Here is an 18,835-nt window from a genome sequence, read left to right as displayed (position 1 = left end):
TCATCAGGAGCTGCGTAAAGTAAGGAAGTGAGTGAATGGGTGAAGGAGCGCAGTGCTGACTGTCTCCACTCCTTTATGCTTGTGGGTCCAGGCTTCATTAGCTCTACAGAAAGGGACAGCTCCCTCCCAGTCCCCTCAATAGACCCATAGACCTGTCTCTGGTACAGGCTCTGGCTCAGTGGTGTGTGTGTGTGTGTGTGTGTGTGTGTGTGTGTGTGTGTGTGTGTGTGTGTGTGTGTGTGTGTGTGTGTGTGTGTGTGTGTTTGCATGTGTGTTGCTGAACCATTGACATACCACCAGGCCTCATAGTTTCTCACTCATGCCTAAAGGCAGCCCGGCATTGACACTTTTTTTTTAAGACTCACATCTCTCTCGTTCTCTCTTTGTCCCTCTTTCTCTTGTTTTCTCTCACATGCTCTTCCATTATTCTCCATTTTACTATTTTTTTCCCCTTAAAGTCGCTTTATCCCTCTGCCTCAGATCTCTCACATTACTGGACATTCGGTACAGGACCATATACTGGCAGGATTCAGACTGTTTGGAGAATAAATTCTCCAAATTGCTGACTTTTTTTTTTTTAGAAAGAATGTACCGAAATAAAAGTTCAATCTGCAGTATACAGAATAATGAAACAGCTTTACAGATCAATGCCCCCATAAACTGAAGCTATAAATTCAGTTTAGTCAACTTATGGACGGTGAACTGAGCAAACAACATTCAACAGTCATGGACTGTTGTTTACAGAAGTGAGAAGCTAATAAAAAAAACCTCAATTTTAGTATTACGAGACTCCGACTACTTGGACTGATACCTCTGGATGTGATCCGATGGCAGGACGTAAACCTCGTGGGCATGAATGCCTTCAGCAGCTGAGTCCCTGGTTTGACACCCGGCGGGCTGGACGACTGCTGCAAATCATTCCCCTGCTCTCTTTCCCACATCATGTCTGTCTCTCCTGCACTTAAAAGCAAAATGCCCCCAAAAAATTATTTCTTCACATTGTTTCAAGAAATATGCTCTATTTTTAGCACTATTTGACAGACATGATGCCCGATAACACTCGTACGATAAATCTTGACATTATATGAATACAAATCTACAAACAGAGAGATGCAGTTCAGATGATGGTCAACTCGCTTCCCTCTAAACCTTTAAGGTGGCACATCAGATTCCCATCAGGCAGTGTGCACGGGCAGCTATTCACAGGGTCCTCTGTGTGGTGAGAGGGAGGAGACATGTATAAATATGAGCAAACGTGCTGGTTGGTGGTGGGGTAGCAGAGATGATTAGCATGGGCAGCCGCCATGGCTTCTTCTCCTCATTGTTGCAGCTCTGCATTAATGAGCCCAGTGTGCAATAGACAGTCTGTGACACACACACACACACACACACACACACACACACACACACACACACACACACACACAAACATGTGCATTCACACTCAGATAGAATAGAGTAGAATAAAACACACTAAAGATCACCCATGTAGCATGTCATTTATTTGTATTAGTGTTAACTCAAGGTTTGGATATTTAGGATACCTGCTGGTGATTAGTTCCTCTTCAATTATTGATTTCCTTGTTCTCGGGTCATATCTCTGGAGGTTTGAAAGTAGAGTGAGGAAAACTTTGTCGTACCCGGAGAGAAACGCCAGCTTCAACTCAGAAATAGAAGGCTTGATAGTGAAAGAGAGAGAGATGCAGAGAGACAGTGAGAGAGGGAGAGGCTGACGGAGGAGGAGTGAGAGTACAACACTGTGGCCTGGTTTGTGGTTCCAGAGGGATAGAGACATGTTCGCATTTCCCCTGCAAAACGAGATAGGATGAGCTCTTTTAACACGCGCGCACAAATATATGCGCACACGCGCACCTTGTTCCCTCCTTCTGAGTGAACCAGGACTAGATCCGTACAGCTTTGTTGTTGAGGCAGCAGGAAACTTATTGCCCCAGATTTAAAGCAAACCTCCTTCACACGTGCGGCAGTTAACCGTGAACACACTTCAGCTGAATCCAACTCACAACTATCACACGACCGGTTTATCAGTTTCATCCCCCTCTTCTTTCTGCGTCACTTGTTAATTGTGAGCAGTGTACCCAATATCCTGTGAAGCTCATGTGTATATATATATATGTGAACTTGCTCATAACAGACAGCCTGACCTTTGACCTTGTCCTGCTGCGAAGCTTTCATTCCCATAGGCTGAGGCTACACACAGACACGCACACACAGTGCTGCCTCTATTGGTATAGCTGTCGCTTGGCCACCCATTCAGGGCTCAGTCACGGCCACTTAGAGCGCAGCAGACTCGGGGATTCAGACGAGCTGTGATCCAATGACATGTATTTATAATGAGGGGGCTGCAGGGACGTCTTTGTTGGACGGACACAATGTCAGCATAAGGGTGTGTGTGTGTGTGTGTGTGTGTGTGTGTGTGTGTGTGTGTGTGTGTGTGTGTGTGTGTGTGTGTGTGTGTGTGTGTGTGTGTGCACCCTATTGATGGGTACAAATTCAGGCTTTTTCTGTGTTTATTTGCACCTCTCTCTCTCACACACACACTCATTCGCTCTCACACACACACACACACACACACACACACACACACACACACACACACACACACACACACACACACACACACACTCTGTCGCAAAAGATTTACATTTACCTCTTTTCCGTGAGACTATCATCTAAAGATTGACCTTGTCCAGTAGAAGAGAGGACAACTTTGGTGGACGGTGCGTTCGGCTGCATGTTGGAGAAGTTAAAATATCTGTGCTGTTTTTATGTCTTTGGGCACAGGTTAAGTCTCAGATGTTGATAAAACAACTCCTTAAAGACATGTCCAAGTCAGGTCACAAGTACTGATAAGCAAATCGATGGGTCTTTCAGGTCTCTAATTGATTGATAATAACATGATGCAGCATTTTCTTGTCAAATCTGTTAAATCTCAGACCTAACTACAGGCACGTACCTGCATGGCAGACGACTGCCAGTGGATGAACTATATTTCTGCTTGGTTTAGCGGGCAAAACTTCAAATCAAGCCAAGCCTCACAGCAGTCTAGTCAAATAAGTCTCAGTTTTGATTCAAATAAGGTTTAATAAGCAGAAAGCATAGGAATTAAAACACAAATATTCTCCGGTGTACTAAGCTTTATTCAACTGTCATATGTACTGAAGGTTGTTTTTGCTTTACGTACAGTCCCTTAGTCAGCCATGAGACTTATAAGATTGGATGCTAAGTATAGAAAACAATCTTACTATTATCTTTTAAGATCTAGTGTTATCTTTTCACAAAGATATTAAAAAACCTGAGTTATTTTTAGGAGGATAAAACTGTGCAGAGAGGAGGTAAGCAGAACAGACAGAAAACGGAGAAAGACTATGTGGAAAGGATCCATCCACTTCCTGTAACTTTTTGTCTCTCAGCATTATGCTGCATCATTTTAAAGATCACAGTAATCTTACTAAGGCTCCATCTTTCACAGCCTTCCCCCCCCCCCGCTTTGATTGACCTAGGAATCTAAACATATGTGCTTAACACTCTTTGGAAGTGTGGTTCTGTGTGTGTGGTTCGTGGAGGAAGGACTGTAGGCTCCCCTCTGCATACGTTAACCAGTTGTTGGGCCAGCGTGGGCAGGAGAAGAGCCTTGGAGAGCCCTACAGGCACAGGAAGGCCCCTCATAATTGCCCAATGTCTGAGACCCTGCATCTGCCCAGGGACTGTAGTCTAGCTCTGATCTCTTCAATCATAACTACCCTCTTCCTCCTCGTCCTCCTCCTCGCAGCCCACACACACCTTGATTTTTTTTTTTTTTTTTTTTACTGCCCATCAGTCTGCACTGTTGGAGCAGTAATAGAAATAAGGCATTGATATTTTCAAATCTATCAACGTGAAGTGATTGTAGGTTTTATGGGAGGTTTTGCTGAATAATTTAAATGTACAAAGGTGGCCGTGTGTGTCTGCTTGTCTCTGCTTTTCATGTGCAGTTGTGATAATTGAAGTCTGGACAAATTAGGATTACTTCCCTTTTCACAGCTTCTTATCTTGTTCTGTCATGACGATGCAAAACCAGACAGCAGAACTGTCTCTGTGTGTGTGTGTGTGTGTGTGTGTGTGTGTGTGTGTGTGTGTGTGTGTGTGTGTGTGTGTGTGTGTGTGTGTGTGTGTGTGTGTTTTCTCCCTCTGGCATGATTGTGGGGTTCCCTGCTGACTGTGTCCCCTCCATGCTCCAGTCTTCAGAGGTCAGAGCTGAGGGAGTGTTGACTCCAACACAGACAGATATTGGTAGTCATGACGAGGGAGTCCCTGTATTCTCCAGCCACACCCTCCTATTTTGTTTATTAAATTTGAGTCCAAACCTGCTGAGTCAGTCCTGGTGCAGTTGTATCTCAGGAGTTCTCACTGGCCTTGATGATCCTGACTGTGAAAACTATGTGAATTTCACTCTGTCTCTTCATTCTGTTCTGCCTCTAATTTACTCTTTCATTTTGTTGCAGATTGATGGCATGCTGGGAAATCTCTGATTGGCTCAAAGACCGGACCACTTTAAATATCTTTGTTTATTTCCTCCCGCATAAATATACGAAATGAAGATTTTGTTATGTAAGAGTTAACCATTCCACATTCAAAGACAAAAAGAGGCTTGTGAAATCACATTTTTCTATCAGTTGTGCCTTCAGATGTATTTTACTGCCAACAAGCAGATGTGTTTTGGTTAATATATACATTAAAATATATAATAAATATAGTGAATTTTGTGTTTTCTTATTTTTTTTAATATATTTACAATGGTGTTTCTATTTGTATGATTACACCTCCAGAGTTCACTGTGATTTTCATTTGGGATGAGTAAAGAGAAGAATTTCACAGACTGTTCTTTATTTTTTATTATTTTTAAATCAACCTTCATATAGTGTCGTTTGATTGTTCTCAGTTTTTTAATTAAAAATGACCATGAGGTCTTTTTCCAATGAGTCTGTCATTTGAATCATTAGAGTTCAAAGGAAACCGATGTTTATGTGTTTTGCCCATATATATACGTTTGTAAACATGTTAATAAAGTAAGATTACTTTTGACATTTTTCTCCAGTGATTCTTTTTCTGTTTTCATATTAAATGCATGTTGCTCTAAAATATCTCATAAGCGCAGCCTTTTGAGACACTGCTCTCACATTTAAAGCAGCAAAAATGTTTATTATTCTATATGTAAAGTTTATTTGATCAAATTAATTAAAGCTCATTTTTATTTTCTTAAAAATCACAATTACTACTTGCTGTTATATGATGAAATAAGCAATATTTATTTCACATCACAAACTTTTTGTTTCAATAGATGTTCTTGTTTTTTTGCACACACTTTTGAAAAAGTTCCAGACTTCTGTTGTAAGCTCTTTGATAAAAGGGGGAGGATTTTATTTATTTGTATTTTTTGTTTTATTTAGTCAGTTTCCATGCACAGAAATAAACATTTTACACAAATAAGCAATATTAAAAGATGAAAAAAAAAAAAAATTTGAAATAATGCTCTTATTCTACAGGCCCACACAAGCTAACTGAGCTACTTTAAAGGCCAGACTCCTTTAAGAAGGCTAATTAATATGCTGTGTATTAACCCTAACCCAGGTCTTAATGAGAAGGCTGTAAAAAAAAATAATTAAAGACTAAGAAATAAAAGGCTACCCTATGTATATATTTACTTTTTTTACAATAATTCGTTTTTTTCTCAAATGAATTCAGAATTTTGTTCTTGAATCTTGTCTTGAGGAACAAATTTAGGCCCACACACAAGACTGGCCTATTGAGTACAAGTCTTTGTATTTTAAATAAATTTGATTTATTTCTGTATTTAAAAAATAATAAGAAAAAGTGACAATGGTTTTACAGCTTTTAGCTACAAAATCTAATAATCGTACATAGGCTATAGAAAAAGCCTTTTGATTTTCAAATGGAACAAAATTTTTTGCTTTCTGACGCAATCAAATATAAACAGCCTACTATTAGGCTAATAATATTCCAGCACATGTATTTTCCATCAGGCAGACATAGGTTAATGTTGTAAATCAATTTTCACTGCAGTTTGCATTAAATTGAAATAAAAGGTTTTTGTTTTTTTTTAAAGGAAATTGAGTTATTAAGAAGGAAGAAATTAAAATGGTTCTTTAGCTGCTTTTATTTCAGACACACAGCGAGAGAGAGACTGTGAGAGCAGCCATCATCTGAATGAATGCAAATTGGCTCTGCCTCCATCCGGCATCATGCCAAGTATCTATAGCAACCACATCCTCTGACAGCCTCCATCCATCCCTCCCTCCTTCTTTACTCTCTAATTAGTCCTCTATCTTGCCTATAGCTCCTTTCTTAGTACTTTTTTTTCTCCCACTTTCCCAAAAAAATCTCAGCACAAAGAGTCTGGTCCGAGCTGCTTGTCCGGGTCAAGAAGAAAACCTGCGCTAAACCAAATATTTTATCTTATTTAGAAAGCTGCTCAATGAACAGAAACACCCAGTAAAACCCTTTAAAAAAATAATAATAATAATAATAAATAGGGATTTCTTTATATTCTACAAACTTTCGGTGCCTCTAAATCTACCCTCAGACGTCCTTAGTATTTTAATATTATTAATTTCAATGAACCAGATCTGTTTTCAGTTTGCTGTTTCTTCTTTGCACTGTGTTGCGTTCACGGTCAAGTTCAAAGCGCCAGCACGGCCTCGGGCGGAGAAGCAGCTCCATCTGACCCAGCTCACCTTCCGCCGTCAGCTCCCAGAGCTGTGCTGCACCGCCGCCTGCTGGTCAGGACGCGGCACTGCAGGAGAAGCGGTTCACTCACTCATTCATTGGGATAGAGCGTCCTCCTGTGTTGATTTGATCTCATTACACATATACAGAGACAACGACACCACTGTAAGTAGGCTATGAGGACCCAAATGTGAAAAAAAACTAAAACAAAAAATACATAAGCGGAACAAACTGACAGAAATAGGCCTACAACTTTGGGGGATTTAAAAATATATATATATTTGTAATGTTTCTGTCATTATTTTATGTTTTGTACGAATATCGTTTATAACTGATCTATACATTATTTTGTCATTTGTCACCCAGCTGATATACAATTACACACAAACATTCATTTCTACACTTGAACATTTATTTCCTAATTCTAATATTTTTTTTAAACAGGCTATTGAGCTCCACATAATTTATTTTTTTTATTATTTGTTAGCCAACTGTTAAAAGACTTAATTAATGACCTCTTACAGATATATCCGTCCTAGAAAAGTTCTCAAAATGACGTCCAAGCCTCCTCCACAACTGAAAAACACAGAATCTCTGAACATCCAAATCATTTTTTTTTTCTCAAAAAAATTCATTGCTGGATACAAGATGTATGCAACATCACTGAACGTCTCAATGTTAAATTTCCCATCACACTAAATTGTTTATTGCACCCAGATTAACTTCCAATCAGTGGTCACACACCTTCAGCTCGGATTTCAGAGGTTATTATAAACTCTGCACACACACACATCCGTCAGTACCTTCAGGGTCAAAACATCCGAGAAATAACAAGAATCAAAACAAATTTTTGAGGGAAAGTGTTTGATTCAAAGTCCAAACATACATCATTCAAACGTGACATGAAAACCAGCGAAACGATTAACACGAAAATGTCAACATCCAGTTTTATTTGAGAAGTTGATATTTCAGACCTCGGGATACACCACCATCATCATCATCATCATCATCATCATCACTGGAGACTGGACACAGGGTGTGGTTAGTAGTACTAGGTGCGTTTACATTCAGTTGGCACAAATCACTGGGATTTACAACACAGCTGTTGAAGATGATCGGCTGCAACACACAAACTGTACGTCTGCGTGTCTGCGTGTGTAGGAGCTCCCGCAAACATGGTTAAAACGATCACATTTGATTTAAGAAAATAAACTAAATCACAATTTGTAGCAGTTAGTTTCTGTAGTGTTTCAGTATTTCTTCTCGTTAAGCCACTGTCTATGTTCTCATCAAAGATGATTTCATTTTGAAACCAACATTTGTTTTGGCATTTAATGATTGTCTGTTATAGTGTACTTCTTTTACTCTTTTAATCTACGGGCAGATCAAAAGGGAGGCAAAAACATGACATTACATGAATCATTCTGTTCTTCTGATTTAAATCAGGGTACAGAAAGAATTAAATGTGCTTTGATATTCCTGCTACATTCCTTTAAATCTGTCCGAAACTTCTGTCAGAATGAATGGGGAACCACAAATTGTTTATTTCACCCTGCAAGGCAGTTTGAGTTTGACAAAATTCACACACAAAAACTGGACCTGAAGAAATACATTCAGTCACAAATCCCCAAACTTCAAACCACTTTCAAACCATCTGTTGCCTTTGAAATACTCGGAGCTCAAAGACTGAAACGAGGCTAGAAAAGGAAGCAATCTTCAAAAAGGTTAGTAGAAGTAGCTCAGTCATAGTAAAAAAAAAAACACTTTACTATTCCTTGCTGTTAGGCACTTGAGAGTCGGTAACTAGCTTTCGCTCAGAGAACTGATTGATATTAAAAAAGACTAAACCTGCCCGCAGCTGATTGAACAGACGAGGAAGAAGAGCACATCAGTGTCACAGGTCTTCCTCACCTAGAGAGCGACGGCCCCTCCTGCCTCTCTGCTCTGCTGCAAAGCTGACAGCATCCGGGTTTTCTACTCGCGATTATATGCACTGATCCTGCTTGAAAACAATCACAACATTCCCGAGCAGACCGAGAGGAAGATGGTCAGACGGAGGCAGGTCTCCAAATCGGGCTGAATTGATTCAAATCACTGAATAAAGCTCGGTATTGAATCTTAAGATTATTTGGTTCTGACCAAAACGTGCGCGCCCGACGGTGAACACTGAAAATTAAATCTGTTGCTCAGATTTCTCATCTTCTTTTATTATTCTTTGATGAGACAGTGAGTGATTTAAATCACAATTTGCTCATTTTTGACTTTTTTTTTTTTTACAACACTTTACATTTGAAAAGTGGTCGTAGAAAATAAGTTTTTACAGCCCATAGGACATTTTTTTTTTTTTTTATCAAAAAAGAATCACCTTGGTATCAGCGCTGAAACGCAGGTGTCTTTTCTGCACTACAGCGTCCTGAAACAATCACTGGATTAATCAATTGGTTAATTGACAAAAATCTATTCCGACTGCGATAATAATTTTCATAGTTAAAACACCAACTTTCTCAGAGATTCAATTACAGAAAGTCCTTTTTGCCCGATAACACTGAATTAAACTTGTCAACATTAAGGCATTACTCTGGGTTTTGTATCAGTTCTGGGAGTTTCTCTGCTGATAATTCATCAAATCTGAAGATGTACCAATAAAAAGTGACCATTTGTAGAGCCCTAGCACGGAGATAAAAAAAAAAAAAAAAGTCAATCTTGTTTCTTATCTCGAGGGCCTTCCTACTTGTCGTTTGTTGGTGCAGATGACACGTCCCGCCCTCTGCTCCACTTGGCTCTGTGCTCGGCTGCTCACCCGTCCTGCGTCGGCACGTGTGCTCTAAAGTATAGAAACCATTGAGCCGGCATCGTCAATACTGTCAAAACGTTAATCTGTCTCACCTGCAGCCAAATGAGCACAAATGGCACCACCACACACAACACATCGATATGTCACAGTTACGCCAACGTTAAATTATGTGCTGCTGAGGTAAAAGTACAATACTGAAATCAACTAGAAAGGAACTTAACGAATGCCTGTAACTAAATGTAATGATCTGAGGTGTTTACGTGTTTCCAGTTGAATCAGTCCATAAGTGAATACTGCTGCAGCTCTGCATTGCGAGTCTCCTCTGACCAGGAGTTTTCGAGTTATCTCATCGACCCGTCAGTCATTCAACCAAACAGGCATTAATGGCAGCTGAGAGACAGACCACGCAGCCGTCGCACCGACAGCAAATGGAAGACAGCGTTTGTGCACTGTGTGCAGTCGGTGTGCGTTTCCAACACCAGCGACACACACACACAAGGGTGACAATATTAAAAATGCTTCTGAATATACTGTAAAGTAATCACAATGTATTTAAAGAAACATCTCTCTCACGACGTCGGCAACAATGGGACATTTGAAACTTCCCAAACTAGTCGTTGAGGGCCGTTGTGCTGGATTACATTAGTAACATTAGCTGTTAAAGGACCCGTGTGTAGGAGTTAGGTGGCAGAAATGGAATTTAATATTCGTAATTATGTTTTCATTCGTTCATAATTTCGTGAAACTACATTACCTGGTGGTCATGGTAGATTTTCCCTTGTTCGGGTGGCTGCAATCTGCAACCTCGCCACTAGATGCCACTAAATCCTACATACTGCTCCTTTAAAAATCACAGCGTAAGATCCCACATTTGGAGAATTACCAATAAACTTTCTCGATGATGATCACTTCGGACTGCATGTCAATAGCGGCTTAAACTCGAGTGAAATCTGTATTGATATTTCATGAACAGGTGTCTCTTGCAAGCAACAATCTTCCCAAAAGCTCATGATATGATGGAAGTGAAAACAAACATCAAACGTTACGGGCACTCTTAATATTTCATATCTGTTGGCACTGGCATAAAATAGAGCTCATTTGTCGGCAGTCACTGCTCAACTTCAAATAACGGCGTGAATTCAATCTTCAGAAGTGCCACTTAAAAGATCCCGGATTGGTAGAGATGAACTATTTGATAGCAGTTACAACGCTGCTATAAACCTTAGTGCTGACAAACTTTGCGCCAGTTATAGTTAAACATATTAACACCACGACCATCGTGTCATCAGCAGCTTGCTCACATCAGAACCTTTGGTATAATTATTTAAAACAAATTCACTCACAACAAAATAAATCTCAAGGGAGGATATTTTACTCTCATTAAATCGTAGGAATATTTAAAATTGAATAGTAAATGAGTGGACACCTGCATCGCATTGTAAAGTGTCCGATAGAAGCAGACACACGTGGCAGCTCGGAGACCTCGGCCTCTTCGCTCTCTGACCGATCGATACACTCAGAGGCCTGGTTCATGAGAGGCATTACAAGTTACGTGTACACGCGCAAAATCATTGATCGTATTGAGACGAACATGACAACAGGGTTAACTGCACCATCCAAACTTACCTCTGCTGCACACAGACAAAGAGAGAATAACTTAATATTAGCTGCACAACCTGAGCCATCGCGAGTTTGCTTCTATCCAGCAACACGCACTCCTCACTCTCTGACTTCAGAGGGTTTCTGTCATCCCCGTTTCCCTCTCTCTCTCTCTCTCTCTAACTCTCTCTCTAACTCTCTCTCTCTCTATTATCGAGCCGTATAGCCCAACTGATGCAGCTTCCTCAGGAGAATCTGAGTGAGGTCAAAGGTGGTGAAGCTGATCCCCACCGCGATGGGCCCTTTGACCCAGTTCATACTGAGACCTTTGTACAGTCCTCGGATGATCCCCTCCTCGGACACGATCTCCTTCATGGTGCCCAGGATGGTGCTGTACGTGTGACCCGTGACACCCGCAGTCTGCATGCGCCGTCGAACCACATCCAGAGGGTAAGAGGACGACTGGCCGATGAGGCCCGCGCAGGCTCCGAAAGCCAGACGTTCGTACGAGTAGGGCTGCGCGCGGCCGCTCTGCTCTGCATGGAGGAGGGACATGTGTTTTACGTGGACATTAGGTGCGTGCATACAATAAAAATAAAAAAATAAAAAAAAGAACAGGGCTGTGGATCAATACACAGATACACATGTGGCGGTGCTCTACCTGCATGTAACTTCTTCAGAGTCTCGTAGGTGAAGAAGCTGAGGCCAGCGTAGGGGACGACACCCAGTATGGTGGGAGTGAAGCCTCGGTACAGCGTTTTCAGGCCTTCTTCTCGAGAGATCCGTACAAACACGTGCATAATGTTGCTGTACCTACAACAGACACAACAACAAGAAATATAAAAGGGACAAAAATAACAGAAAAAAAAAATCATTTCTTTGTATAACCTACTAATATTTTCTTCTGACTGGCAAATTTAAAGTCTTTAGAAGTGAATATTGGAAAATGAACAGAGCATTGAGTGTCAAAAGCATGACTGTGAGCAGATCTAAGACCTGATGGAGAAATACAATGATTTCCAGAGATGTAGTCGAATACTTTCATTGCACTATAAAAGGCTGTGCTGTGTCATTTTTTTCTTTAATAAGGTTAATGTTTTGTTTTTCATCCTAAACATGGACCGTGTGTAGTTTTGCTGCAGTGCAGTGGCCACTGATTAAATTCCCAAATACCCACTGATGACTATCTATTAGCACCTAAACACGGCCTTACATTTCCTTTGGCGTTACAGCCATCCTGGCTCGCACCATGTCAAGAGGATAGGTCAGCATGGCTGCCGTGGTACCGGCCATAGCCCCGGCCAGTAACCGTGGCAACGGAGGCAGAGCTCTGGAACAGACAGTAAAACAAATGTGTCGCTCAGCTTTTAAATTGTTTTTGAGGAGTTCACGTGAGACAGAAGTTCAGAAACAGGCGAAAGATTTGTAAAAACATATGGACACTTACTTCCCCTGAAAGCCGTAGTAGCCTCCCAGCAGCCGCTTGTACTGCTCATGTGCACAGAACTGGATGGCAGCGTACGGGATGACTCGCACCATGGTGGCGGAGTTCCCCCTCCACAAACTGAAGAAGCCATTCTTCAGGTAGGTGCGGTAGATCAAACTGTACGCTTCCTGCGATACAGTGAACAGATAAACAGATAAACATATAAACATGAATTATGATGCATTGGTTACTATTGTTGCCTTTCAACTTGTTCCTGTCGTAAATGTTTTGGTCAGACTGAAAACAAATGTGAACGGATGTTCATTTTAACTGTGAATTAAACTGAACTAAGACATTGGGATTAACTGCAATAGAAATGAATTAAGCAACCGTGTCGGTGTCACATTTTGCCTCGCCTAACGTGTAAAGCGAGGTGCCTTAGGATTAGGCACCAAAAACCACCAGGCTAGATGTAGAAAAAGATCAGGGTTTGACTTAAAATAAGTCATTTGCGTAAATCTCATAATCATAATCGGTGTGGAATTAAACTCATATGAATGAGAAGCAGACAACTGACATGACGGATGTGATGCTCAAACTAACCTTGGCAGAGAATCTTGCTGAAGACACTGAAAATAAAACATATAAAGAATATTAATAAAGTACTTGCGGTTTATCTGGTAAATTCAGTTATTGTCTTTTTAGTAACACCAATACCACATAACTAGATAACTACCTAAATCCATGTCATTCATTCAGGTCATTTGCTGCCTAAAAACACTTTCATCTTTTAGGTCAGCAGAGCATCCAACTTGCCTTGGAAGATGATCTTAGTTCTATCCAACGGGGCGACAGCCGTCTTGGCCACAGCTCCCGCTAAAGCCCCCGAGAACAGCGAGTTGAGGACGGTGTGCTTCAGGTCCTGCTCAGCAATGGAGGAATCACATTTAAGGTCACCAGCAGCAACAGAGTGAATCCTGTAAATTTCCAGCTACGACCTCACGAGAACAAAGTTGTGTTTGAGATGCAGTTGATCATTAAGCCAGAGTTACATCGGGATAATAGTTGACATTTTACTAACCAGCTCAGAAAACCTCACACATGGGAGCAGATGTTGTTAAATGAACCGGAGCTGCTGAGCTCGGCTCGGTTAATCAATTTCACACAGAATACAGCAACTAACAGGACGAGGTACGCCTGGTTTGACTACACCACAGAATTTTCATCAAACAAAGACAGTAAAAAAGATGAAAACAAGGACACTGAAACAGCATCACGATGCAACAACAACTCTGCCGCTACAGATTACCAGATGAAGGCACAATTTGCCGTTTGTCTAAAAAAAAAAAACCAGTAAAGTTATTTAAGCAGTGTGTCAGTTTCCTACAGTATGTAATCACCAAAATAAAACATAGAAAGAAATCGATCTTAACCGGAACGGATTATTGATATGAAATTATCGACAGAAACCCAATTAGTCCAACGGCCACATTAGTGACAGTTGGAGGGAAAACCTCCCTCTGAGTGGGTCTCAGCTTTTACCTTATAGCTCACTTCTGACTGACTGGAGGAGGCCAGTGGCAGCACTTCTCCCTGCGTTAGTGGTGCCCGTTGTTCCTGGACTCCACTCCCCATCCCCAAGGACTACACACTGAGCACGCTCATGAAGTCAACCACGGGGAGAAGGTGGGTGGAGGTGGGGGCGGAGCAACACCAGCACCAAAGAGCTACAGAGGAGAGAAGAGGTCACAGAAAGGGGGGAAAAAAAAAAAAAAAAAGCAAGCGTCAGTTTTAGGTTATCCTAAATATAAAACAAATGGCAGCTCATTCAGATGGCCGAGCCTCCACTCTTGTTACTCTGCATCAGGATCAAGTGACAAGCAGGAATCTGACTCTGTGAAGAAGCAAACATACAATAAACATTATCAGGAATATTGCTTCATCATGTGGGAATAAATACTCTAGAAATCAAGTCTAAACAAAGAAATCTGTTTTCTTGCTTTGCATTCCCCTGCAGACTATAACAGTGTCACGTCAGAGAGAGAGAGTGTGTGATGACTGACAGAGGCTGGTTATTTTTAAACAACAAACTATAAATACAATACACACCTCGTGTGAGTAGCTGCCTGGATAATAATCCGGTTATATTCAACCACAGCTATATAAAGACAGGGACGGTGTAGAGCCACAATAGATAGACTGAAGCACTCTCCGACTTGTAGGTGAAAGGTCTGTGTTTGAGCAACAAGCAGGACTGAGGTCGTTCCTTTAATATACCAGAGAGCAGTTTGACCACAGCTTTGCACAATCAGGACAATCCTGCATGTCCACTCAGTAAAGATGAAGATCTCACTACTTTTTAACAACACAAGGCATTTGCATGTTTTTCAGTGAGCTAATCATTTCACCGGACAATTCATCCATTCATGCGAGCTTCAACCTTTTCAGGCTCGCTGCTTCGTTCTTACATAGTTACTTGACTGAAACAACGCTGGACTGTGAGACTGAAGTTTCACAGTCCAGCGTTGCTCAAAATAACTTAAAATAACAGTCTCAAGTCCAAAACTGCCGAGTATGTCAGACGTGAATCACAGGTGAGAAAGCTGATGGCTTTAGTGTTGCAGTATACATCCACTTTCCATAAAAGCAAAAAAAAAAAAGAATATACATGAAGTTAAAAGGAAGATGACAGAAGACAAAATGAGTGATATTGTGACTGATTTCTAAGTCCTACAATCTTTTCTTAGTCAGTTTTGATATCAAGAATACAATTTATTCAATTTAGGGTTAAGATTGGTTTCCAGGTATATCCAACATATAAATAGGTTATACTCCTGTTCTGAAACTTTTTATTTACTTGCAATGCAGTAAAAGAAAGCTGATGAAACTATTGACAAAGTATCAGAACGATAACAGCTGAACCCCGTTTGCGCCTCTACTAACTCCTGGAGGAAATATCTGTCTCTTTAACTACTAAATGCTCCAGTCTGATTTATCTTTCTCTGTCTGGCTCAATATATTATCAACAACAATGATGCAAAGGAGCTTCAGCATTAGATGAATCCATTGAAGCGTACCTTGAGAAGATGGACCCTGTTTAAAAAAAAAAAAAAAAAAAAAAAAAAACATTAGAGGAGTTTAGCAACAGTGGAGAGAATGAAGCAAAAGAAGATTGAAAGCTGTGATACAGCGTGCAAACAGAGGGTCTGCTGAAAAGCTGGGTAGTCATGGGCAACTAATATTGGCATCAGTACAACAGGGCTTCAAGCCAGATTCTCAAAGGCCCACTTAGGGCCCGATTTACTAAGATCTCAAATAAAGGGTACTAAATTGTGTGTTTTTTCAAAAAAGGTTTGCACATTTATTTTGCACCCGTTTTGCGGGTGATTTACTGAGAATATTTCCGATATCAACGGCAAATCGCTGTAAGTAAATGAAGGGTTTGTGTGTGTTAAAGTGATTCCAGCAATGGAAAACAGAGCGACCGCAAAAGGAAAAGGAAATCTGATCCAATTGAAATTAAGAAATATAAATATAACAAGAACAAAACGTTATATAGGAGATTATCAGTAAGAAAGTCAATACTGTGGGAAAAACAAAAAGGTGAAAAATAGGTTTATAATAAAACAGGAAGGACGGTGGATGAGATCCTCCAACAAACACTGAGCAGCAGGTCCAGATCTTTCTGTGATGAGCAGGTGAATTAGTTTCATTCAGAGCCTCGCGACTGTTCCGGACCCTTATGTACCTGTGAATTCTGCGGGGACACGTTCAGCACCTGTGACATCACACCTGACTAACGGGACTGGGCGTGATGTTCCCGCAGAGATACGGAGGAATGACCCAGAGGCAGGAACATGCTGAGTCGTAAGAAGTTATTTTAATTGCTGGTAGTCTATCTCGTGGCTCCTCCTTGTTGTTGGCTGTAAATCATCTTTCAGTTCATTCAATAACTCAGAAATGTCATCGCTGGACAAACGATATGTCTAAATAATGTTTTGCCTCTGACATCTCAGAAATGTTTCCACGTGCGTAAAAACACGTTCTCTACATATTCTTTAGTTTCTCTGCGTCTCCTTCTCACAACAATGAGAGCAGTCGTCTCTCCAGATTTGCGCACCTGATTAATAGGTTCCTTTCAGTCGTACTAAAATACACATCAATCACTTCTCCTGTTTCTACTTCCAGGTTTAGTAAATATCATTGCGGGTGCTAAATGTATGTATTTGTATTTCCCCTCCCAGTATTTTGCACGTTCGAATAGAAACTCCCAATATTACATATGCATTCAGGAAAACACGCAAAATGGACGACGTGAGTTAAATTGCACATTTGAAAGATGTAATCCTCACTGCACGTCGTTAGCAGATCAGCTTGGACATTTGTTTTTTTGCGGGTGATGTGAAGTTTGCACGTGCTTTTACACACGCAAACCTTTAGTAAATCAGGCCCTGCTGCGTCTCCGGTCACCTCACCTACTGTCCTTACTCACAGGCCATCCCTCACCCGGGACGTCCCAACAGCCTCTTTCACCATGAATATCATTTTACAGTTCCTCGTTCCTGACTGCTGGCCATTTTTGCTTTGTGCGCCTCAGGCTTCATTGCAGCACAACAGCGATGGAGGTCGAGCTGCCCTGTGGATGAACAGTGTTTAATGCTCAGCAGTGCCTTGTAAAACCCGATCTGCTCATTTGACCCGTAACACCTAATGGTCATGAGTCAAATATCAGTTAAATGTTGTGTGTCAGATAAACTGTCAAGAACATGAGCAGAAATATTATAGCAGTTTTAAGTGTGCAATTGTCATTCATTGATTAGTTTCTCAATTACTCGATTTGCTGTTTGGTCTTAAAAAAAAAAGGTCAGAAAATAGTGAAACACTGAAATGTCTCCAACCAAAAGACATGCAGTTTATTATTATGGAGGACTGAAGGAACCAGAAAATATTCACATTTATGAAGTTGGAAATCAGAGAATTTGATCAGTTCTTTGAAATGTTTCTTCTTTTTTTGTTTAATTTTTTTTTTTTTTAAATGAATCGATCATTAATTTTCTGTAGCTCACCTAATCGATGAGTCAACCACTTGTTACAGCTGTCGTACAAAATGAACAACACGATAAAAAAATCAGCTCGGTCAACAAGTCCGACAGAAGTTGTGTAAAAACTGCCTCCTTCATATGATGCATCTTTAAACTGTTTTTGTTTGCGTGTCAGAACAACAGTTCAAAAATAATTCACCAATAAATAAAAACAGACACGATCGAACATGTTCCGCTGATTAATTATCTGATTCATCTCCGTTGTTTTGTCCAGCTGTAAACTCAAAGCAGAAACAAACATCCACTGATGAAATGAAACACCGAGCTGCTCCTTTCTGCACTTTGTCGAAACTTGTCCACGAACATAAACAGCTCAGCTGTCAATGGGGGGCGCAAACACCGGAGATCTCACCTTGTGAGTCTCACCTGAGCGCGAAGACTTCTGGTGCTTTGATGTCCCTCTTCTGGATGTCGAGAGTCACGTCGGACGTTTCCAAGTTCAGCAAAATAAATAAATATATATATATATATATATATATATATATCAGGTTAAGTAACGGAAGCTATCAGTTAGCTCGCTGCTACACTAACGTCAGTGTTTATCTCGCGCGGTGGGAACATGAATGGTAAACTCCGGTCTTTGACGGCAAAACATGTCCCGCTGTTGAAAGCGCTGTCTTCCACGCGTGCCTCAAGTCCATCAGCCCAGCGGTGACTTGAAGTGACAGGCAGCCTCCATGCTGTTGTATTTCTGCCGTTACTACTCCTGTCAGCGACCCCGGGCAGTTCACGTTAGCTCGACCACTTTGACAAGGACGAGCCCCCCCGGTGCATTGTGGGAAATGGAGTCCAGAAGAGGTGGAGCATGCTCGGATAGGTCGGTCAGAGGGGCGTGAGCAGGAGACACAGTTGGCAAGGACTGGGCATACTATAGTTTCTTCAGGGGGTTTTCTTTGACTGTGAAGGGTTAGGTTAGGTAGTTACTTTATTAATCCCAGAGGGGAATTTTTTTTTCGCTACAGCAGCATACAGAAGCAATAAGATAATAATAGAACAATAGAAAAGCAATAAAATAACAGTAAAATAGCAGTAAAAAATATAAAATATAAAATGCACAGTATATACAGTACAGTATATATCTATATATATTATATACAAACAACCAAGAAACACAGACAACAGCGTTATTGTTATGTGATGGATTTTGCCAGAGGTGAGTTATTGTACAGT

At 40.8% G+C, this 18,835-nt stretch overlaps 1 protein-coding gene and 1 long non-coding RNA gene across 6 annotated transcripts in view; one reads left to right on the top strand and one right to left on the bottom strand.

Annotated features, from left to right (window-relative positions):
- The window catches only part of LOC138202855 (uncharacterized), a 28,654-nt gene extending 23,572 nt beyond the window's left edge, over positions 1 to 5,082 (top strand). For all 4 annotated transcript variants that reach the window (XR_011178674.1, XR_011178675.1, XR_011178672.1 and 1 more), the window contains one exon: positions 4,503 to 5,082. This is a non-coding gene — a long non-coding RNA (uncharacterized lncRNA). The remainder of the gene's footprint in view (positions 1 to 4,502) is intronic.
- A 2,583-nt stretch (positions 5,083 to 7,665) lies between these two features.
- On the bottom strand, positions 7,666 to 18,414 carry slc25a42 (solute carrier family 25 member 42). Of its 2 annotated transcripts, none has more exons than XM_069157168.1 (8): positions 18,018 to 18,414; positions 14,106 to 14,290; positions 13,380 to 13,485; positions 13,167 to 13,192; positions 12,585 to 12,751; positions 12,351 to 12,467; positions 11,799 to 11,950; positions 7,666 to 11,673 (listed from the first exon to the last, which is right to left on the bottom strand). In XM_069157168.1, the coding sequence occupies exons 2-8, from the start codon at positions 14,196 to 14,198 to the stop codon at positions 11,348 to 11,350; spliced, it is 987 nt and encodes a 328-aa protein (XP_069013269.1). In that variant the 5' UTR covers positions 14,199 to 14,290; positions 18,018 to 18,414; the 3' UTR covers positions 7,666 to 11,347. The 2 variants fall into 2 exon arrangements, with proteins under 2 accessions (XP_069013269.1, XP_069013270.1); XM_069157169.1 differs by having other exon boundaries at positions 18,032 to 18,414.
- Between the last annotated feature and the right edge of the window lie 421 nt (positions 18,415 to 18,835).

This window comes from Embiotoca jacksoni, unplaced genomic scaffold (assembly GCF_022577435.1).
Source record: "Embiotoca jacksoni isolate LCO1_2020_lvr unplaced genomic scaffold, fEmbJac1.0.p SCAF_22, whole genome shotgun sequence".
Classification (NCBI taxonomy): Eukaryota; Metazoa; Chordata; class Actinopteri; family Embiotocidae; genus Embiotoca; species Embiotoca jacksoni.
This window is presented reverse-complemented; position numbering and strand designations above follow the sequence as displayed.